The sequence below is a fragment of the Arachis hypogaea genome, chromosome 14, assembly GCF_003086295.3.
Source record: "Arachis hypogaea cultivar Tifrunner chromosome 14, arahy.Tifrunner.gnm2.J5K5, whole genome shotgun sequence".
Lineage (NCBI taxonomy): Eukaryota > Viridiplantae > Streptophyta > Magnoliopsida > Fabales > Fabaceae > Arachis > Arachis hypogaea.
This window is the reverse complement of record NC_092049.1, coordinates 16138566-16162402: the sequence shown is the minus strand read 5'-3', so window position 1 is coordinate 16162402 and position 23837 is coordinate 16138566. Positions and strand designations below refer to the sequence as shown.

The 23837-nt window shown below is 33.4% G+C and overlaps 1 protein-coding gene and 1 long non-coding RNA gene across 2 annotated transcripts in view; both read right to left on the bottom strand.

Annotated features, from left to right (window-relative positions):
- LOC140178416 (uncharacterized) overlaps positions 1-3361 on the bottom strand; it is a 97759-nt gene extending 94398 nt beyond the window's left edge. Inside the window, exon 1 of the long non-coding RNA XR_011871637.1 lies at positions 2378-3361. This is a non-coding gene — a long non-coding RNA (uncharacterized lncRNA). The remainder of the gene's footprint in view (positions 1-2377) is intronic.
- Positions 3362-11793: 8432 nt separating this feature from the next.
- Positions 11794-16091, bottom strand: LOC112741682 (importin subunit alpha-2). The gene is made up of 11 exons (XM_025790752.3): positions 15537-16091; positions 15234-15330; positions 15026-15117; positions 14371-14502; positions 14103-14288; positions 13843-14006; positions 13677-13755; positions 13397-13525; positions 12860-12987; positions 12382-12772; positions 11794-12264 (listed from the first exon to the last, which is right to left on the bottom strand). The coding sequence occupies exons 1-10, from the start codon at positions 15768-15770 to the stop codon at positions 12400-12402; spliced, it is 1614 nt and encodes a 537-aa protein (XP_025646537.1). The 5' UTR covers positions 15771-16091; the 3' UTR covers positions 11794-12264; positions 12382-12399.
- Between the last annotated feature and the right edge of the window lie 7746 nt (positions 16092-23837).

The following is a 23837-nucleotide window of genomic DNA, read 5'->3' as shown; positions in this document are numbered from 1 at the left end:
TTGGTGACAATAGTAGATTTATCACTACCTAACTCACTCATCCTAATTAATTTCTCAGCTAACTTACTAAAAGTGGAAAAAGCAACCCAAAAAAGGAGGCAAGCTTTAATTATGTTTACAACTTAGCTATTTAAGAATGAAGTAATTTTAATATTAAAATTTAGTGTTAATAGTGTATGTACCTCTATTATCTAAAAATTGATTTTATGTTAGAAAAAAAATACCTAACAAAATTTAAGGATGAAAAATAGAGTTCAAATATTAGAATAAAATTTATACAAAAATTTAATACTAATAAAATAAAAAAAATTCTACCATACCTTTTCAATTTTAAAAAGTAATTTATATCTTGTTACATGTTATAATATTAGTGGTTAAATTAGATTGATTTGTCATGGTTAAATTTAATTTTTTATTTAATCTAAATTTTGATAATCCAACTAACTAATTATGGTATAATTTTTTTATAATTTATAAAAATTATTAAAAAATCTCATTTTGTAATTTATTTTTTTCTCAAATCACATATCTATTAATATTTTCAACAAACAAAAAATCTCAAAAAATAAAAAATATAAAAAAAGTTCTAGAGACAAATTTTCAAAATATTATATTTTGCAAAAAAATCGCTTCATATATAGTATATTTCGTACTTATTAAAAAATTTTTTATTATAATAAAATTTATTTTTAATTACGGTTCAATTAGAGTCGTATATATTAAAGGAATTTACTGAATAAATAAACTAAAATATATACAAGCACGCAAAATCAATAACATATGTTTTAAAATAAATCCCTTTAATAAATTTTAATTAAATTTGAATTTCGTCAAATTTGATACATATAGCATATATTTCTTTTTTTTTCCTTTTTTTTCTTCTACTCTCATCAACTCTGAGTTTAATCGCCTTTTTTTTCAAATTGTGTTTGTACGAAGAATGAATTTTTTTTAATAACATGAAGAAAATAAGATAGAATAGTGTTACGAGAATGTTTTTATGTCTTTTGAATTTTTTGTTTATTTTTTTTATTTTCTTGATTGAAAATGATTAATAAATATGTGGGTTGAGAAAAAAATTACAAAATTATTAATAAATAATTTTTTTATTTATTTTATTTTATTTTTTGATTTTTTTTGTTTAAGATGATTAATAAATATGTGGTTTGAGAAAAAATAAATTATGAGATTTTTTTAAATGATTTTTATAAATTGTAAAAAGAATTATTAACAAGGTTCAGAAAACCGGATCGGTCATCAAACCGCTCTAACTACTGGTTCACTGGTTCACTGGTCTAACCGGTCTAACCGGTGGTTCAACCGAAAAAACCGTTTTAAAATAAAATAATAAATAAATTATAAATAAGCATCCTAAAATATAATTATAGTATAACATAAAGATTAAAATAGTTTTCAAATTTAAAAAACTACATTAAATGTCATCAATTAGGAGCCCTCAACAAAACTAGCAATTAGAAAACAAAGCCAGCAATTACAAAACACTAAACCTTCACCCAGCAATTACAAACAAAGCTAGCAAAACCAACACAACCAGCAACTACAAATCAAAGCAAAACCAACAACTACAACACAATGAAAACAGAGTAGCATTCAGCAACAACCATTACAAAACAGCAGCATAGTGCCATAGCAAAACATAGCAAAACAGCACCTTAACAACAACAGCACCTTAACAAGTCACTAATCAGAAATTCCAAATTTAATTAGCAATCCTATTCTTGTTTTGTGCATTTAATTACTCATAAACAAAACTCAACTCCACCTGAATTGTTAATTTAACCTTGGTCTTATGGAATCATAAATAGGAATACATTACATTGCTCTTTCTCCTAAAATTCAAGCAACAACACATGATTTCACAGTTTAAAACCTTATTCACAGCAGCATAGTGCCATAGCAAAACAGCACCTTAACAACAACAGCACCTTAACAAGTCACTATTCAGAAATTCCAAATTTAATTAGCAATCCTATTCTTGTTTTGTGCATTTAATTACTTATAAACAAAACTCAACTCCACCTGAATTGTTAATTTAACCTTGGTCTTATGGAATCATAAATAGGAATACATTACATTGCTCTTTCTCCTAAAATTCAAGCAACAACACATGATTTCACAGTTTAAAACCTTATTCACCAGCTTCTCTTCTGATGCTGTGACTGGGAAGCAACAAATTCAGCAACAAGCAACAAATTTAACAGATCCTAGTAAAGTCTAGTAAAGTCCTGATTTACAGTAAAAAGGCAAATTTATTGATTACCAATTCAGCAACATACAGAAATACAGGAGAAGGGAAATCTGGAAAAGAGAGAACACCAAACCAAAACATTAACCAATAATCACAATAACACTAAACTTTCATCAATTACAAACAAAGCCATCAATTACAAACATTAGCACATTATAAAACATTCCAAAACACTAAACCTTCAACCAGCAAAACCAGCAACTACAAACAAAGCCATCAGTAAATTTGAACAAAACCATAATCAGAATTCAGAAAAATCAATGTCTAATCTTATTATTTATAAACATATTCAAAAAGGACGGATACCCATAAATTTAGCATGATTTTGAAGCAACAGAGGCAGATGAAATCAGTGGTAACATGATGGCAAGGCACGACAGAGGCAACAACAGAGGTAGCAGCACTGGCGGCTGTCTTCGAGCTCAAACACGGCGGAAGCAGCAAAGGCTTCACCCTTCACGCGCCTCCTCCCGCGACCTCCACTCCTTCTTTTCCCTTTGCAGCACGACGCGACGGCAGAGGAGAGTGGAGCAAATGCAACGCGACGGCAGAGACGAGCTGCGACAACGCTGAAACAGCAGGGACGACAGTTGGACCAGATTCGACGGCGGAGGTAACACAGCTTGAAGAGGAGAGTGATTGAGGCTAGGGTTTGAGCAAACAAAGACCAGCGAGGCAGGGAATGACGGCGAGCTCGAGGAAGACGCACCAATTTCTGAATGAGGGAGAAGCACGGACGATCGGACGAAAACACGGTGGTGCTTGAGAGCAACGAACGGCGGCGCTGAGCCCTGTGGCGGTGGGGAACATGTACTCGAGGGTTGTGTTTTGGGGAGAAAGATTGAAGAATGGCTCGAGGGGTTGAGGCTATGGAGACCTGGCCATTTCATTTTATAATAGAACGGAAAACGACGCCGTTTTTCAAAACCGGCCGGGTCCCGGTTCGGTCCGACCGACCGGTTCTCGGCCGGTTCAGCGGTTTGAGAACGATTTTGATTTTAGCGGTTTTTTATGTTGAACCAAACCGTTTAGGTCACCGGTTCGCGGTTAAACCGGTCGGACCGGCCGGTCCGGCCCGGTTTTCAGAACCTTGATTATTAATTATAGTTGGTTTATCAAAATTTAGATTAAATAAAAAATTAAATTTAACCATAACAAACCAATCTAATTCGACCACTAATATTGTGACATGTAATAAAAGATAAGTTATCTTTTAAAATTAGAATAGTATGGTAAAGTTCACCATAAAATAAATACAAACACAAAATTTAATAATTTAGAAGTTTATTTTTTTATTATTAATTTTTGAAAATTTACACTAATAAAATAAATAGAATTTAAAATTACATAAATGTTATAAACTAGAATTGGCTACACGCTCTGTCTAATTTTATAATATTTTAATTATTTTTTAAATTATATATCGTATAAATATAATTAGTCTGTTTTTTATTATATTATTTGTGACTTCTGACTTTGAAAATATCTAAATTTTAACTCATATGCACTTTAAAGGATTATATTTATAATAACTTTTTAATATTAAAAATTTTAGTAATAATTTTTTAGATACCAATAAATCAAAGGATAGTTTTTAATAAATTTTTTAAAATTATTTATTATTCTATTTTAAATTCATAAATTTGTAAAAATATATATAAATTTTTTAGAATCTGAAGTAAAATATAAAGTTAGATTTTTATTTTTATTTATTTTAATTTTTTAAATATTTTATTTAAATTTAAATAAAAAATATATTTTATTAATATTTATATTTTAAAATTAATAAATAATAAATAAACGATTAGTAAATTTAATTAATCAATTTGATTTAATTTATTATTTTGTTTAAAATGTAATATATATATATATATATATATATATATATATATATATATATATATAAAATCAAATTTTAATTCGATTTAGTACTAATACAATATACATATAATAAATTGAATTAACTTAATTTATTTCACATGTAAATAATATAAATCAAATATTCAATTTACACAAAAATATTTAACATAAAATATATTACCGCTTTTAATTTAAAATATTTACGTAATTTTAAATTTCATTCTTTTATTAGCATAAATTATCCTTAGTTTTTAGGAGCTAAAGTTAAGCATCGTTCAGGTCTCTCAACCTTGTTCAAACGTGGCTGCTCAGTGTCAAAGTAAAACGTGTGTCGGTGTCCTTTATCGCTTTCTGTAATCTGTATTATCTTTTCACATTTTTTCTATTTAAAATAGCAAAGGGTGGCAACAATAACAGAGAAATCTTTTCTGTAAAAATAAAAATAATAATAATCTAATCTTCCCTGATTTATTAAATATAATAAACTAATAGTACGGTATCATTTAAACTTTTTGACTTTTGGCGGTAATAATCAATTTAATAAAAAAAACTGTGTAATTGATTATAACTGTAAATTACTTTTATCAAAGATACAATGTGAAGATACATTATAATTGTCTAATATCAATGTGAAAAAACTTTAATTTCTCCCAGTAATTTTATAAAGTATACTTTGTCAACAATAATATATGTCAATTATATCTAATTTATTTATATTAAAGATTTTTTTAATTATTATTGAATTAATTCTAATTTTTTTTAAAAAATAATTTCTAAAAATATATTCGGTACATATTGAAAACTTTTAAAATAAAATTGAAATAAAATAAAATTTAAAAATATTTTCAAAATCTTTGGCAAATTTTAGGATAAAAATATATTTTACCTAATATTTTATAAATTTGTTCAATTACATATGTTTTTTTAAATATTCATTCATTTAATATAACAAGTAGTTTTTTTGTTAATATAATATTACATAATTAGATAGATATATAAAAATATTTTATACTGATAATATATTAAAATTAAAATTTACATTTATAATTAATGTTGATAATTAATTATTATTGTTATTATAAAAAGGCTAGCATAGTATAAAAAGATAAGATATTTGGTTCTCACCTCAAATAGCAATACACACCATAACACCATTAACCAAACCACATACACTTTCCCTCTTCACTTCACTTTTACTTTCACTTTTATTTTCTCTCTTAAAAACACACACTCTTCTCTTCTCTTCTCTTCTCTTCTAAGCAACAAAATTATTAGACACGCCATAACCCCATTCATTATTTCTTCTTGGATCTATCTCACAAAAAAACTCTCTCATTCTTTCTTAAAAAAAAAATGGCAACATTTCACACAAAAACATTAACACTATGTTCTTGTTTCATGGTAATGGCTTTGTCTCTCGTCAACTTTCATTCTCTTCCAACAATGGCGGCAGATCAAACCCTAAAAACCACTACCAAGGATGATGTCAAGTGCACCCCATGTGGCCAAGTCCCATCGCCGCCGCCTCCCTCTCCGCCGCCGCCGTCTCCGCCTCCGGCCACCTCAACCAACAACTGCCCTCCACCACCTTCTCCTCCATCATCCGGAAGCGGCGGCGGCGGTAACACTTACTACTACCCTCCGCCGCCACCCTCTCAGTACTACTATCAACCGCCGGCCTCCACCGGAAGCGGCGGAGGAATCGGCGGAACTTACTATTCTCCACCGAACTATAAAAACTACCCGACACCACCTCCGCCGAACCCAATTGTCCCTTACTTCCCGTTCTACTATCACACCCCACCGGCGGCGTCCACGGCGGCGCCACTTCCGGCGGCGGTTTACGGTGCTGCTTTGTTCTCTTTTCTCGTGGCGTTGCTTTTGTAGAAGAATTAAAAAGACGGTGGGAGTAATTTGCATTAGATTTGACAGATCTAAGGAAAATGAAATGAATGAGAAGAGGTTTCAGTTTCGGTTTCAGTGTGGCGCAGAGGGGCAAAACTGTACTTTCATGTCTGAGTGACAAGAACAAGAGATCTCTTTCTTTTGAAGCTGCAATGGTTCTCTCTTCTTTCTTTCCTCTGACCCTTGTTTATGTCAAAGTACAATGTTGTTATTTCCACTAATCATTCTTGTTCTTTTCTTTTTTGGATTATTTTTAATTTGCTAGTGGTAATATAGATTGATCTGCAATTTGTTCAAAATTTGTAATTGTATTTAGTCTTTTAATTTTGGTAATTATTAGTATGAAAATGGAAGGGGAAAAAAAGAAGAAAAAAGAAATAATATATTTCGTTTCCGTTTAATAAATTAGTTTGTAATAACCATATGATTAATTCTAGTTGAATACTAGTATCATCTAAAATTCTCTTTATACTTTTTTCCATATTTATATTGTTCAATTTAATTGATCTTTCTTTAATTTGTTTTCTCTACACCTTTGTGAGCACACTATTTTAGTTCTCCAAAAAATAGGTTATTGGAAAATAATTTATCAATTACATCATTTTTCAAATTAAATCACAATTTCAACTTAATTATCGGCGATCATTAATTATTTTGGACGGATTTATTAAACCGAGAATCAAATTTTTAAATAATACATGATAAGTAATTAAGTATCAAATTTTAAAGGAATCATTTTATCAACAAACTAAGTATTTTAAGGGGATTAATGGTTTGCATATTTGGTGAATTCATCTCATTATATAAACGACATCATTAAAGTTTAGTTTGGTAAAATTTTTATTTTTTAAAAATAATTTATAAAAATTAATTTCTAAAAATTATAGCATTTATATTTAATAAATTAAATTAAAAATAATTTTTAATAAGTATAAATAATAATAAATATATTTAATAAAATAGTTTTTAATATTAAAAAATATTATAATAAATATTAATATAAAAATTTAATTTAAATATTAATTAATATACAAAATTATATTAAAACTTTTAATTTTAATAAATACAACTTAATTTAAAAAAAAAATTAGATATTTTTAAAAATATTTTAAATTTTTAAAAAATTTCAAGTAACACATAAGTTTTTTATTTATTAAATATAAAATAAAATATTTATACTTTTAAAAAATATAAATATTTTTTAAAAAATTTTACCAAATTAAATCTAAAAAAAATTGAAGTGTTTGTTATTTTGTCGTCTAAGGTTAATTCAATTAGGTAAGTAAGTAATAGCTATGCCAAAAGTTTGCCAACCAGAAATTGAAATTGCTGCCATGTGATTGATGAAAAGTTGGAAAATAACAACTTGAAAATTTAGGTGCAGTTAAATTTATTTAAAATTAATATTTTAATTATTAATTTTACATAAAAATAACTACATTTTAAATTAATTACACTTAAGATTTCACCGACAAATAAGTAATAATGTGGCTAAGAGTGAGGGTGACAACATGCTTAGCTAGACAAACTAAGGTGAATTTATACAGGACTAATTAAAGTTTCTTTACATTATAAAACTAATTAGTTTTAATTTTGAGCTGTTGGATTCATTCGGTCTTTAATTCATTCTCAAGTCTAATAGGAAGTGAGTCAAGTGACCACTATGTATTAAGCATCTTTGTCATTTAATTAATTTAAGGTGCACGCTCCTTGTTTCATTGATCCGTTGTTAGTATAATTTTTTCTTTGATTGAATCAATTATCAATTAGTATAAATAAACGTTAATATTTTGCTTCCTGATTTTTATTTATTTATTTATTTAATTTTCCGACGTTGGCCCACCCAATGTGGGGAGCGTTTTTATATTAGGGACTCTTGCCGCTTCCAGAACAGAAGCTTCCATCTTTTAAAGAGTAAGAGAATAATTTTGATTCACAGACTCAAAGAGTTTTATAAGATTATTTTAATTAAATTTATATATTTAAATAATTTTTTAAATAATAAATTTAAAATTAATTATTTTTATTAATTAATAATATATGGTTGATTATTTGTATAAAATTCTTTTATATTAATACTGGATGAAAATTATATATATTACAACTTCCATTCTATCCATATATACACCATTTACTTGGTCCAAATATATGTAATTTACATCAATACAACCGACTATTTCAAAAAAATAAATTAACTTTCTCAGAAAATTTAAATACTATGACATTCAATATTTTTCATATTTTATAAAATGTGATATTATTCTCCTTTATAAAAAAGAAAAATAGCACTAACTTATTTTTGGAAGAAAATAATGTTAATTTCGTCTATCTTTAATAAAAATTATTATTGTATAACAGTGTGTACCCTTTTATATTATTTTGACAAAAGATTCAATTATCCAACAATTTTCATAAATAACATTACCTGTAATTGTTTTATTCAAAAATACTATCTATATACAAAAAATTAGCTACAAAAATTAATTATTATATATTTATATATATATATATATATTATTTAATTTATTTTTAATATATATTTTATACTAATAAATTATTTAGTACTTGATTTTTTGTATATACTTAGCACAGTAATATATATATATATATATATATATATATATATATATATATATATATATATATATATATATATATATATATATATTTTAGAGTGAAGTGACAAATAAATTTTTTAAAATTTATATTTTAAATAGATAAATTTTTAAAAAAATATTAATAAAGTCATTTAAAATAATAAATATACGTAAATAAGTTAATTTAAATTAAGATTTTTTATCCTAATTTTAAAGACTAATTTAATTACATTTATTATTCTAAAAATTTTATTAATTTTTTTAAAAATTAATTTATTTAAAATATAAATTATCTGAATTTATTTTTCCTTTTACTCTATATTTTATTTCTCTTGAGCTTAGGGGTCCCAGTGTATAGTATATACCCATGCCATAACAATAGGGCGGCGTTTGGCTACATTGAGTATTATTGTGGATTTGTGGCAAACAAGAATATTGGCAAGGGAATATGGATACCTAATAAGTTGACATTACACCATGAATGTGCGGCATCATAGTTTGATCCCATGCATCCATGACTATCATAGTTACTGTGTTCCTCTCCTCCGTTTTGATTTCAGAGTCCCCCGTGCATGTCAGAATTACCTTCCATAACCATTTTCTGACACTAATCATTTCTGCCTGCATTTTTTAACCAATCAATCTTCACGAAACCGTTGACGATTTAGTTACTCAACAAGTAATCACCTAACACTTTAGTTAATATAATCCAAAATTTAAAATATAATCATCTACTTAATTTAAATGATACGGTCAATTTATCTTTATTAAATACTATTTATTTTTATTTTTTTAGTCAACTAATACTAAATCATTAAACAAAATTACTAATAAATCCCATTTATCACATAATAGACCCACCAGTTATTGGTAAATGGTATTGGTTACCTAGCACATGATAGATTAATTTAGAGTTTTAGTGGTTAAAAATTGGAAAGTCGTTATTAAAAATAATAGTGAAAACTATTATTATTAATGTTTGAATTTTGTTTTTTTTTTTTTTACATATTTAAAACTATTCTACATTAATAGTATATGAAAATTAAATTTATTTATTATTTAACATTTTTTGTTTATGTTTACAAGTAGTTCAACTAATGCGAGACTCTAACCAGTTTGGATTAGTCAAGTGGTTTTAGTCGTCTACTTAAGCAAGTGTCGATGATTCGAATTTCGTCTTTTATATACAGTAACTCATTAATTAGTAGCAAACCCTTAAATAGAGCTCTGATCTACGAGAAATTAATCTTTTAACTTATCAAAATAAAAATACCATGAAAATAAAAAAAATTAATACGCAACTCTATCAACTTAATCAGGCTAAGAGTTTAATCACTCGCATAGTCATATACCTAAAATGATATTATATTCTTTTACCCAAAATAAAATCTAAGTGATTTTCAAAAAGAAAATATATAGCATCATTTTCTCTGGTTAATTCTAATGATATATATGTGCCACTCTAAAACTAAAAGCTCCCCATGTTGAGAGTTGAGAGTTGAGAGTTGAGAGCATGTGGTTCAATCACTTTCTTATGAGAAACCAACAGCATGATATATTATTGATAGGTAGGGTCGCACCTTACTTGGTTCCACTATTTTTTTCCATCTGTTGATGAGTCACGGATATGCCCTATATATTTAGATATAACCTTCAAACTTTAGGCTAAACATGCAACATTACCCTTTTTCTATTTGGTCTGATCTGAGAAGATCTTGCATACATTATTCAGTAATAAGTATCTTTCTTTTCTTTCTTTTTTTTTTTTCCCGAGAACAGCCAAATTTCTTTGGTTGATAATTATTCTTTCTTTATCTGTATTAATTGTCTCTTTTACTTTTTGAATTTATTAAAATTTGAACACACTTTTGTCTAAAATACTAAATCACTAATTGTTCAAAGAGTAAAACGAAGAGATAATTAATTTAAAAAAAAAAAGGAAATTATATTATATTTTTGTATTAAGGGAGATGAAGAAGAGAAAGAGGCTAAAGTATATATGTTAATGTTGCTTTAGTTTTCTTAAAATTGTATTTTGATATTTTTATTAGGAATTTGTAATTTTGCCTAAGATGTAGTAAATTTTTGTTAGTTTTGCTGACCAAAATAAGTAACATTCTATCATCAATGTGCTGCGAAATCATTATATCTTAGAATTAAGAAACTCTAGTTCAGCTTTCCATAAAAATTAAAATATCGTCATACCAATTATTAGTATAAAAACAGAAACTATTGATATACCAAAATACTCATAATAATTTCCTCTCTTCAAAACAAAAATTGGGACAAATAAAAAATGTATTGAGAGCATTTTTAGCTGGAAAGCACGTTACTCATGGCAACTATGATGCAAAAGGGGGCCTACCGGTGTTGTAATCTTGCTATTTGGCATCCATATAAAAAAATATTAAGAAATGAGAAAAATTAAAATAAATAGCACTGCCTATACAATAAACGAGGCCAATTCTAATTAAAAAAATATATTTTTGATGAACTAGCAAGTAAAATAGATGTATTTAGTGTAGCACAAAGAAGCATTATATCTATCCCCTTAATTATTCCATAACCAAGCGATTTGATTATATATGGCTTGTAAACAGAAACAAAATGTTAACCCAAAATGTTAATTGAGATATATATTGTGTATCACAAAATAAATAATCTATAGATGGTTACATCTAAAGAAAAGGGGAAGGGGAAAAAGGCTGCATAACTTAATTGGTACACTTAATTTTTTGACTTATTGACTTTTAAAGTCAATCGAAATTATTATACATTATTTTCCCTCCTATTTGAAGTTGAATAAACTAGTTTAGCTGTAGAACAGAGTAATCATGTTTAAAATTAAACAAATAAAATGACTCTCAAAATTATAAGTTTGAGAAAGTAAAATTATTGTTGAGTTATTGAGAATACAGATAAAACCTATGTCCAGGCATGTATGATTATACGACTTCTGATTTTGTATTTATTTATTTAATTTCTTGGTTACATACTTACATTAGACTGTGTTTGGCATTTTTAGTGATTTTACTTTTGTTTGTTAAACATTGGAAACTAGTAAAACTGTAACTTGGTCCTTTAAAGGTCATGTAAAATCTCCAACCCAAGACTACAGAACACATAGATGGTCAGAGAGAGAGAGATTAACAAGGGGATATGTAAACCATAAAATTTGGTTTCCGAATACTCAAATAAAGTATATTCTATGTAAACCAATACAACTACGACTCAATGATTAATAGGACTCAGCAGCATTCAAGACTCAACAAAAACCCTCCCACTCCAACCAATAGGCAATAGCCACATCACACGGGACCTTGATTTTAATGCACCATAGAAACTTAGATACTTTCTCCAGTAGCACACATATATTCCTTGCATAATATACACCGCTGGCAAGGTCATTATGCAGCTGCTGCAACCCACCAAACCCCCATTCTTATTTTGGACATGGTAGTGTAGACTGACCCACTCCCTGCACCTCATTGACCACAGACAGACCGGACTACGACCAGACACCACGATGCGCAGGGACCAAAACCCCCTCCCCTCCCAACTGACCTGACCTACCTGGACTCGACTCGAACAGCCATCCTAGCATCAACCCGTATCTCCATGCAACCAATTTCCCTACAATTATTGAAGCCAGTTAGTTTAGAGGATGGTTAGAGATTTAAGGCAAAAACTATATGATTGTCGCGATTGTCACACTAAGGCAAAAAGTGAGACATTTTAAGGCATACTTACCCACTCAGCAAAGTGTCTTCAACTAAAGTTGAATCCGCTAGATGGGACTGGAACCTCATTGCCACCAAAACTGAAACCAGGTTGAGCAACGTCGCCTGGAGGTAGTGTCTCATCTTCATCCTCCAACCAATATGTTTCGAGAATTTTAACAGCCTTCTCATATATTTCATTATTGTCATGACTCTGCAGGTTTTCAATTTTCTCCAATCCTTCAGCATCATCAATCATCTGAGCATACAAGTTAACATCTCCACTGTTACCCATGGCCTTCTCAGATTCCCCGACCTTTAGAATATTCTCCAGACCTTCTAAACAGACAGTGACAATTCTTGGGTCGGGACAAACAAGCAGATCACACAGAGGCTTAATGCAACCTTGGCTAACCAAATACCTTGTAAACACATAAGATAGGTCAATACAATGAAGCCACAATACTAACATTATGAACCTCAACCAATAACAAGAAACAATGACATACTTGATCTGCTCATGACTACCACCAGATGTAGCATTAGAGATTGCCCATGCAGCTTCTTTTTTAATGTCAAACTCAGCATTTTGAAGAAGATTGACAAGGGGAGCAATCAGACCAGCGTCAATGACAGCCTACATCAGACATAAAATGTATAAACTACAGAGAGCATTTCATTGAATAAGCCAACAAGAAATCGAATTCTTGACAATGAAAATAAAATAAAATAAAAACCCACACAGAATATCGTAAAGATTCTGTTATTACAACACCACATCAGCATTTCAAATAACATCTATCTCCACAGATTTCATGACCAACCAAAGGAACAGGAGAACGAAGTCTCAGTCAAAGTTTGGGGACAAATGGGACAAAGTCCAATAACATCAAATTGTCAGGGGTTCCATTGAGAAACTAAACTTTACATGATATACAGTGCAAAAAAACAAATAAAAGGTAAGAAAACATTTCAAATAGTAGACTCAACCCAACATGTGATTCAGCATCAATAGAGCACCAAATAATTGGGATTAACTGGCTTGCCTGTATTTGATCTCTATTTCCAGCTGTAATGTTTGAAATAGTCCAGCAAGCTTCTTTCTTGATGCTCTTTTTGTGATTATGCGTCAACAGGCTCATAAGGCATGGGAGTGCACCATGATTGATAATAGCCTACAAAATTTTAAGTTAGGAAATCCTTGCCAAAAATACATGCATTACGTAACGAAAAAGATCTGGACAATTATTTCACCTAAATAAAATTTGAATAGAATGAGAACAAATTTGGTACAAAGTAATTATTACACCTGTTAACAATCATTACCTGAGTTTGAATGTCGTCTCCTGTCACAATATTTCCCACAGTACGAAGAGCAGGAATCAGCACCGAAGGAGATGGGTGCCTTAAAAATATGTAAAAACATTTAGTAAGTTCAATAATCGAATAAGACAATTTTTTGTTGACAACATTTTGAAGAATTAATACCCACAAAAGAAGCTGCACCAGCCTGCTACATACACCTGCCTCAATAACGGCTTGGATTTTGTCATTTGTTCCATCAGAAAGATACGAAAGTGCCCAGCATGCATCTGTCAGAACCTCTTCATCATTTGAAAAGACCAACCGCTCAAGAGTTGGAAGTGCTGGCTTCACCTGTCCATCAAAATTTCCAGAATCAGAAAAATGTCAGAATTTGGTTGTCTTACAGCTTTGATATAAATTAACTATCTAAGAGATAACAATAATTACGTGTTCAAATGGAGGCTGTGGCTTCCCCCTGCAGAAGTTTGACAGAGTCCATGTGGCATTTCTCAGCATTGAAAGTTTAGCATGCTCATTCAGCTGGGCTAATAGTGGGATCAAAGCACCATGGCTGAGAACAAGATCACGGCACCTAGGAGAGTCACCAGCGACATTTCCCAAAGCCCAAACAGCCTGAAAATTTTGTAGTTTATGAGTTCAGGACAACTCCGTGAAAATTTTAAAACAGAACAGCTTGTATTCTAGCATCAACTACCTGTTCTCGAACATCATCACTTGGAGAACCAAGTAACTTCACAAATATTGGGACTGCCCCGTGATCAATTACCACCTTAGTGTTCTCAGAAGTTCCAGACGCTATGTTTGTGAGAGCCCATGCAGCCTCAAACTAAATCAACAGCAGATCACATAAAAAATCAACATAACAGAATTAAATATTGAACACAATAATACATGGACATCTTTGTACCAGATCTTCTATGACATGCTAAGGACATACTTAACATAAGTACATGTTTGATTTAAAAACTTTTGAACTCCAGTACAATAGCAAATGTAGGTAAGAGATCATTTGAAGTTAGGATAATGAAATTACACAGAATTTGAGTTTGTCTAAATGTTTTATTGGATTCTGAATAAATGAGATCCCATCCCTGAAAATTTACCTCTCAATTTTTATCGCAAGACAAAAACAAAGCCTAAATTAAAAACAAAATCCAAATAAAAAACATAGAAAACAGTGAGGCTTATATATTTTATGAAATATTATCAATCCTCAATATTATATATGTCATGTCGACTTATAATGTTGCAACAGGCATGTCTCCTGTGTGTGTATTATGTATAGCATTCAGTAACTTATGTAAAAGGAACAACACACAAGCTCCAATGCCCCAAAAATAGAATCGAACCTGAAGTTGGGGGAAATCGTCCCTATGGAGAAACTCAACAAACCGTGGCACAACACCAGCTTGGATAACTTCCTCAATCGGTGGGCTGCGCTCTGCATTCAGAACACAACAAATACATTGCGATTTCAACAATTAACACACAGAATCAAAGCAAACATAGTTAATTAATCAGGAACACAAAAGAAAACCACAATCCATCCCCAGTTACCGATTGAGAGCAGCTTCCTAAATTGTGTGGTAGCTTCCAGTTGCTGGCTGTTATCATTGGACAACACCCCAGCGACCATAGCAGGAAGACTCTCCAACTGCCAAACAACAAACAGCAAACATCAAAACCATTTCCATAACGAACTAACAAACTAACCATCACCACACCTAACTTACCAAAACCACCACACATATGATGTTATACACAATAAAGAAATGAAATCAACCGCAGGCGTACGATCAATAATCAGATTTCACGAGATTCAATCGAAAGAACCAAATCGAGTCCAAATTCTACTTTTACCTTTTTCTCCATGATGGATGAGGCTTGGACATTGGTTGGAAATTGTTGCTGCTGCTGGAGGAGCTGTTGAGCTTGGAGGCCCTCGCGGCGCTTCTTGAGGAGGCTCTCCTCGCGCTTACTCTTTCGGATCTCCACCATGTTGTCCTCCCTCCTCCGGCGACCCTCATCGGCGTCCACCGCCACCTTGTACCGGTTCCGGCGAACCTCCGTCCTCTCACTAGGCCTCAGAGACATCGTCACCAACGATCAAAAACCCCTAACCCTAGATTCGGAGAGAGATCGAGAGAGGGAAAATGAAAAAACCCTAGATTTTCTAATCGAGAATTTGCAAAGTGCTGTTGTGTGCTTTTGAGTGAACGGTTTATGATCTTTTCAGCAAATTTAAATAGCGCTGTGTAGTTGGCTGGTTCGGATCTTGGATCAGAAACCGGTTTTGTTAAATGGGTCGGGTATTGATATGTATGATAGTGATGGGAGGGATGGGTTGAACCGACTTGAGAGTACGGGTTACTGGTAACAATGTATTAATTATTTTACTTTAAATGGTATTATATATTCCGAGAATATAGCAAATCATTTCTTTAGAATTAAAAATTGCTTCTAATGGAAAGCAAATGTGCTTCAAGTTTGAATTCTGGTTTTGAACGTTGGAGGAATTTTTTATTGTTATCTTTTGTGTTGTGATCATCATGTCTAGCTGGATGTTACGATTTTTTTTTTTTTACAATGGGAATGAAATTTGAATGCTAGATCTTATGTATATCATCGAAACATTTTAGTGTTTTACTATGGAACTGATCCTAATGTCTTAATTGTTTTCATTTTCAATTTTTAAGTTGCAATAATATAATACAAGTAAGTCAGCCTTCTAGGCTTAGTAATAAACATTTTTCATAACTGGCTTTGTGAAAAACATTGTAACACTTATATTACATAAGTTAGGCCAAAATTAGTCCTAATGTAATCAGATTGAAACAAATAAATGTTAAATTTCATAAATAGTTAACCAACATTTGTACCTAATAATAAGAATTAATAAAATTATTATCATAAAAACTACCTATAAAACTCGGCTGAAAAATGTGGATATAAAAAGTTTTTTTGGTGTTATTTGCAAAGATGGAGATGAGAGGTAATAAACCTCAGAGATGGTAAGATTTAATTTTTCGTAAGCTCTTTACATTAGGTGAAAAGAGTGATTTTGAATATTTTTTAAATGTGAAAAAGTATCTAATCGTAAGTGAGAATTGGATTTTTTTTTTAAATTTTAAAATTTCATCTTGTACGCATGAGGTAGTTTTTTTATTTTTTAAATTAAAAAATAATTTATAACACATCTTCAAAAACTGGTATATTATGAGAAGTATAATTTATGACAATAATTTAATATTATTTTGAATAAAATTTTATCATTTTGTACTAAAAATCAGTTAACTTTTTTTTCCACCTTATTTAAAGAAGTTAACCCCAAAAAATAAACACACTCTTCTTCACTTTCTTTTTAGCTAGCTAAATTTTAATTTCTTCTCACAACACTAACACAAATTTCATTATCTCACCACTCACTATCGTATTTCGGTCATGCATAGAATGAATGAAAAAGGTTGGAATTTATAGAAAATACAAAAAAAAAAAATCATTTATACAAAATTTAAGAGTGAGGGATAGCTTCATCCAACATGCATGGAATATACTAGCGTGCAGTTCCATGCTTCTCGCAATTCATGAGAATCGTTTTGTAGAAATAGCAGAGCTTTGTGTAGGCCTTGGAACGCATGACTCCTCTCGGACTTCTCGCACTTACTAAGCTGTAGTGTCAGATTCTCGTTTATAGCGAGAAGCCTTGGCTCACCACCCACAGATTCATCACCCGCTCGACCCACTAAGTTGCACATACATCACATAATGAAAGCGATATAGAAAATAATTTGTGACGAAACCATGCTATATTTTGTTTTTAAAAGTGATCAAAAGAGAAATTTAAAAGTGGTTTTCACTGCTTTATACCTTACCTTATTTTTAAGTAGTTTATGTATTATCGTTGTCTAGTGAGCCTTAAAATACCACATAATAAGGCTAAATAATTTAGTTATGGGTTTAAATTTGGTGTTTTAGTTAGAAATGGGTGCAGTGTGTGTATTTACAAATTGGTAGAGTGTCAGAAGGCACTTTCAACACGCGGGGGGACGTGTTGCATGCAGCACATTGATGGGCGTGAATGACACGTGACAAAGTCTGGTTGAATAGGACTGCAACACGTGGGGGGCATGCTAAGTCAGTACATAGGTGAACGTGAATGCCACATGACAAAGTCTAGTTGCACGGGACTGCAACACGTGCGGGGCGTGCTGAGTCAGCACGGGGAAGGGGGAGGGGAGGCGTGTTACACGTGTCGAAGGCTGGTTGGTTGGTGATGCAACACGCGGGGGGAGGGGGCATGCTGAGTGCTTCGTCTATATAAGGCAAAGCTTGGTACCATTTTCATTGCGAGGAAGAGTGTTCTTTGAGTGTGTTGCTAGTGTAATGAAGGGTACTGCAAACTTGGTAGTATATCACAATGGTGAGATTATACGGAATACTCATGAGGGAGTAAGGTTTGTGTGTCAAAATCTGTTTTTGTTTGTGATTCCATGCACCTTGACATTCATCGAGCTTCAAAACGGTCTCTGTCAAAGCATGGAGAACAGTATATTGAGGAGAGTGAGCAGTATATTATACCAAAATCTGGTTATAGTTTTTGGTGGTCTAATACAGTTTGATATCATGCTGATCGTTGACGAAGAGAGTATGCAAAATATATTCCAAATTCATCGGCAGACTCAGATGTGATAGTCATAGATTGAGCTGTATGTTGAGTTTGAAAACGTAGAGACAGCTGAGATTCAAAATGATTTAGATATAGAGGATGATAGAGCTGTAGTGTATGAAGGAATGAACATTGACAGCGAAGACGACTTCGAAGCCACTTATGAAGCTGGCGAGGAAGACGAGGATGGTGATGTGGGAGTCGAGGCAGTAGCAGAGAATGTAGTGGTTTACCCCGCAGTTAGTCAACTGATGAACGTCCCACCTTTTATGCGTAATTTAGATCTTGACACCATGAATGCATTGGAATTCCTGGAATATGCAAATATAGGTACGTGATGAGTGAATAATACGTTTTTATAAATTTATATTTCGGATGGATCAAAGAATGATGATTTCTGCTTTCTGTAGGTGTTGTTGATCCTGAGGATGGAGAGTTCAGGATCAGAATGGAGTATAGTTTTAGAAAGTCTGTCGTCGCAGCAATCAGAAGTTACACTATCTCTAGAGGACTCGACTATAATGTTTATGAGTACGAACCACTAACGTTCTATGCAAAATGCAAGAAGTATGGGCGTGGGTGCGACTGGCTTATCCGAGCCAGCTTGATACAGAAAAAAGGTTGTTGGGAGATACGGATAAACAACGGTAGGCACACGTGCACCATGGGAACGATTTCACAGGATCATTCCAAGTTAGACTCGGACACAGTTGCTGAGGCTATAAGGCCATTGGTTGAGAGTGACTCGTCCATCAAGGTCAAATCTTAATTGCGGAAGTCCAGTCAAGGTTCAACTATACCATCAGTTACCGAAAGGCTTGGTTGGCAAAGCAGAAGTTCATAGCCAAAATTTTCGGTAGTTGGGAGGATTCTTACCAAGCTTTGATATGGTGTCTCTCGGTCATGACTCAGAAGATACCAGGCTCAATTGTCCAAATAGAAATATGACCCCTATACAACGGGACTAAGGAGGCGAACGGTGCAGAATACTCCACCGCGTATTTTGGAGTTTCAATCCATGCATTAGGGCATTCAAGCATTGCAAGCCTCTAGTTCATGTTGACGGCACACACCTATATGGAAAATACAAAGGTACACTTCTGGTTGTTGTTGCACAAGATGGGAACCAGAACATTGTGCCTATCGCCTTTGCCCTGGTGGAGAGCGAGACAGCTGATGCGTGGCACTTCTTTCTCAGGAATCTACGAAGGCATGTTGTTAGAAAGATGGTGTGGGTATGATCTCAAATCGACATGAGTTAATCCGAGTAGCAGTAAATCGTTTCGGTGGTGATTGGCAACCTCCAAGAGCATAGTGGATGTTTTGTATAAAGCACATCGGTAGCAACTTCTTATGGGCATTCAAAGTCCCGCACTTGCAAAAACTTGTTGCCAACATAGGGTATTCAAGGACGGTGGAGGAGTACAACATCAACTATAAGAGGTTGGAAGAGCGAGGCAAGGCATATGCCCGGTGGTGCGATGCCATTGGACTTAGACACTGGGTATTGACATTTGATGAGGGTCATCGATGGGGCCATATGGCGACGAACCTTGTGGAGTGCATTAATTCAATTTTGAAGGGTGCCCGAAACCTCCCTGTGTTAGCGCTCGTCCGAGCAACTTATTATCGGTTAAATGAACTATTTATGCGAAAGAGTGCCGAGACTCATGAACGCAAGTGTGCTAGATTTACTTACTCTGTATTTGCACAACAGCGGATAGAAGCAAATATGTAACGTGCTGGAAATATAGTTGTGCACCGGTTTGATAGACGAAATGAAGTGTTTGAGGTGCGTGAAATGCCTAATGGAAAGGTGTTGGTAGTTGATCTTGCGCGTAGACGTGTGATTATGGGCACTTTCTGGTGGAACGACTACCATGTCGACATGTTATTGCTTGCTTTGCCAACCAGCGACTCGATTGGCAGCTGTATGTGCATGATGTGTACAGGATGACAGAGGTTCGTAAGGTCTACAAATTTGAGTTCGTACCATTAGGCGATGCAGAGACATGGCCTATTTATTAGGGACCCACATTAGTCGCTAATCCCGCCTTGAGGAGAACATCGAAAAGTCATCCTAAATTGACCCGATACCTGAATGAAATGGACTCACACAATATGCATGATCCTCAGATATGCCGTCTCTATGGTAGACAGGGTCATAGTCGGAGTCGATGTTCTCAGCATGCCGGACCAATTGGTGCTGGTGACGATGGTGGACTGAGTGGTGCTGGTGATGATGGTGGTTCCTAAACCTTTTCTGGCCTTTATGTTTGTATGTTTAGGGTTGTTTTATCCATTAATGTTTTTCTAGTTTGTCGTGTTTGTATTTTTAAATTTGAGTTTATCCATTAATGATTTTGTTATTTGTCGTGTTTGTATTGTTAGGTTAATATTACCATCTAATGCCTTTGTGAGTTAAACATACAAAAGATTAACAAAGAATTATATTCACTTAATTTTGAGACCATAATTTGAATTTTGATTAAGTAAACATACAACTGATTAACTAAGAGTTATATTCAGTTAATTCTAAAACCATACTAAATTCTAAAAAAATACAAAAGATTAACTAAGAGTTACATTCAGTTAATTCTAAAACAATACTGAATTCCAAAAACATACACAGGATTAACTAATAGTTATTTCACTTCTTTCGAGCTAACCAATTCAGTCCCTTACCCATCATGCCCTGACCGAACTGCGATGGAGTAAACCTATCAAGTGGATTTCGTTCCATCCGTAGGCCATACGGATGACCCCAGACAGAGTCATTGATAGCCGGAGAGGCCGACCCACCTACCTCTGCTAGTGCAGATGCACCAGGGTTGTACTCGTCAACAACCTCAAAGGTCGCATGCGGCTCGATGAACCCACTATCACAGGACGCCTGCCCTGAGGTGTGATCAGAAGCAGGACCCCGCATACCAGTGGCCATATCTACTGATGTCCAATGTGGATCATCTGCGTCTGTCGATGAAGGCATAATGGTAAGATATGGACAACCACCTAAACCAGCGTTGACCCATTATTGTATTTGCCGATCTCCATGACCGTCTATAGGAATCTTCCATGGGATCGACGGAAAGTCAACCCATTCCTGTCTGGGCAGAATGTACAGTATGGGATGAGAGTGTTGGCAGGACTGACCCTACTAAGAGTGCCGACTGTGTTGAATGTGCCCGCTATGCTGACTGTGCCCGCTATGCTGACTGTGCCGACTGTGATGACTGACCTTGCTGTGGTCGCTGGAGTGACCGTGGTTGCTATGCTGGCTATGGTGACTGTCATGGCGACTATGACTGTGGTCTTTTGGCTGTGGTATATAATAAGGAAATGGCTCAAAGACTGCATACTGAGGTGGTCCCTGAGGTGCTGGCTGTCCTAGTGCTGGAGGCTGGTATGGATGCTGAGGAACGTGCTCAGACAATCTCAACAGATGTTCGTACAAACTCACGTACCAATCCTGGTACTCCACCGATGGTCTAATGTCCCAAGACGGAAGGGGGTGCAGATATCGCAACCGAGTGTTATGACGGTTGTCTCATTCCTCTATCCATCCTCCATGTAAAACTGTCCAGTCATAAAGCTGCACTCCGCGAAGAGTGATGCAATGCTTACTCAATGGAATTTCTCTTGCTACCACCAAGGGGGGTTGTGCATACCCAAAGTGACGCATCACTCGTTCGCAGGATACCATTCGACACACTCGAACGACAATAACAGAGCAACGATGTCACATACCTCAAGGTGTCCATGTAACTCGTCGGGTATGTCCAATCCTTCGTACGGCTGCCACACAAACTGCCACATGTTATTAGAATATTAAAACCCTAATATTAATGTTTGGATACGAGAATCACATGAACCATAAATATTTACCTCGTCCATGTAGTTTATTTTCTGCCTAAATATCGCTACGGTTTTTGATAACCAAGCTTTGCTCTGATACGAATGACTCCACCTGAAACATGGTTCATTGAAAAAATTAAAAAAGGTGGTCGTCAATCAAATATGCATTCTCAATATAATGCAGGACTAAAATAGGAACTGTTACCTCATGACAACTGGTATCTCAGCCAGTGGACGGGACTGTCTGGGTACGGGCGCAATACACGGCAGTCGCTCCCATGCCCAAACAAACAACAAATTAAGAGGGTCATCCATCTCCTTAGTATCATACTGTGATGCACGACATAGTGCTATGTAAAGATGCGCGAGACATGCTGACCCCCAACTATAAGTATAGATCCGTTCGAAATCGCGAAGCAACGGTAGATACTTTGCGTGAACATATGCGGTCGATTTATTCGTGAATAGGGTTGAACCCAACAAATAGAAAATCTGACATCTGACGTATCTCTTAATAGACTCCTCGATATCCAGTGGCTCTGCGTCTCTGATAGTCTGAACCCAACCCAGCTTTATATAAGATTTCGAAGAACTATTGACAACCGATTCGCGACCGAATATCGCGATGCTCTGGCTCTGTAGGAAGTCGTTACTACTATCTGTACATCCGTTCACAGGCTCTCCATCTATGGGTAGGCCAAATATATGAGTGACATCTTCCAGTATCACAGTAACCTCATCCACCGGCAATACAAACGAATGAGTTTCTGGCCTCTACCTTTCCACCAAAACAGCTAATAAGGGGTAAAATCCTCTTATCAATCCAATCCTAGAAATGTAGTAGAATCCCTGATGCGAGATAATTATGCCGATTCAAAATTTAGACAAAACAATTCTATTGATAGCATAATCTAAACCGACAATCAATCCTCTCAATCAAAGTGTAAATTCAAAAGATTGTCATAATCCAAAACAAGTAAAAACCAGGAGTTTGAAGTTCCGGGTCGTCTCCCTCGGAATACGCAAATTAGATGTCACACTCTTGGTTGTGAAGAAAGGAGTTTTCTTCAATCAAAAGAACGAAAGATTAAAAGAACTAAGAAATAAAAGAACTAACAAATGATCAAATAGGAAAGTAAAGCAAATTAAAAGGAAACAAGATCAAAACTAATGAAAATGCTATAATTGCATAAAAGAGTCTTGACTTGGGAATGAGAATTAAGGAATCATATCATCATCATAATCACAACTATGGCAACTATGATGAATTAATCTCGCTTCGTCAACCCCTAACATTGAGGAGTAAGTCAAGCAAGCATAATTGGCCTTAATCCATAAGTCTTAGCTAAGTTACTAATTAACTTAGTAAAAAGCTAGCATCAATGGAAACAAGAGTCAACTAACAACCCAAGAATTACCACTAAATGTCAGACATTATGACTCTAGTATTCTAGGAACTCATTTCCCAAGCCAAAGTGTGAAAATCTACTCAAAATTACCAAGTGGCATTTTCACAAACACTTGGAGGGTATAAAAGTAAAACATAACAATTTGCAAAGGAAAATGAAATCTATAACCAAACTATTCACAAAATCAACAATATAAACTCAATCAAGCAAGTATAAATTATAAAACATGAA

What these genes read in the sequence shown, in the direction of transcription:
- LOC112741682 (XM_025790752.3), bottom strand. Translation starts at nt 15,770, where the DNA reads ATGTCTCTGAGGCCTAGTGAGAGGACGGAGGTTCGCCGGAACCGGTAC. An exon ending in AGGCTGGTGCAGCTTCTTTT is followed by an intron (nt 13,756 to 13,842) that starts GTGGGTATTAAT and finishes CATATTTTTAAG; the next exon opens with GCACCCATCTCCTTCGGTGC. An exon ending in GGTAGTCATGAGCAGATCAA is followed by an intron (nt 12,773 to 12,859) that starts GTATGTCATTGT and finishes TGTGTTTACAAG; the next exon opens with GTATTTGGTTAGCCAAGGTT.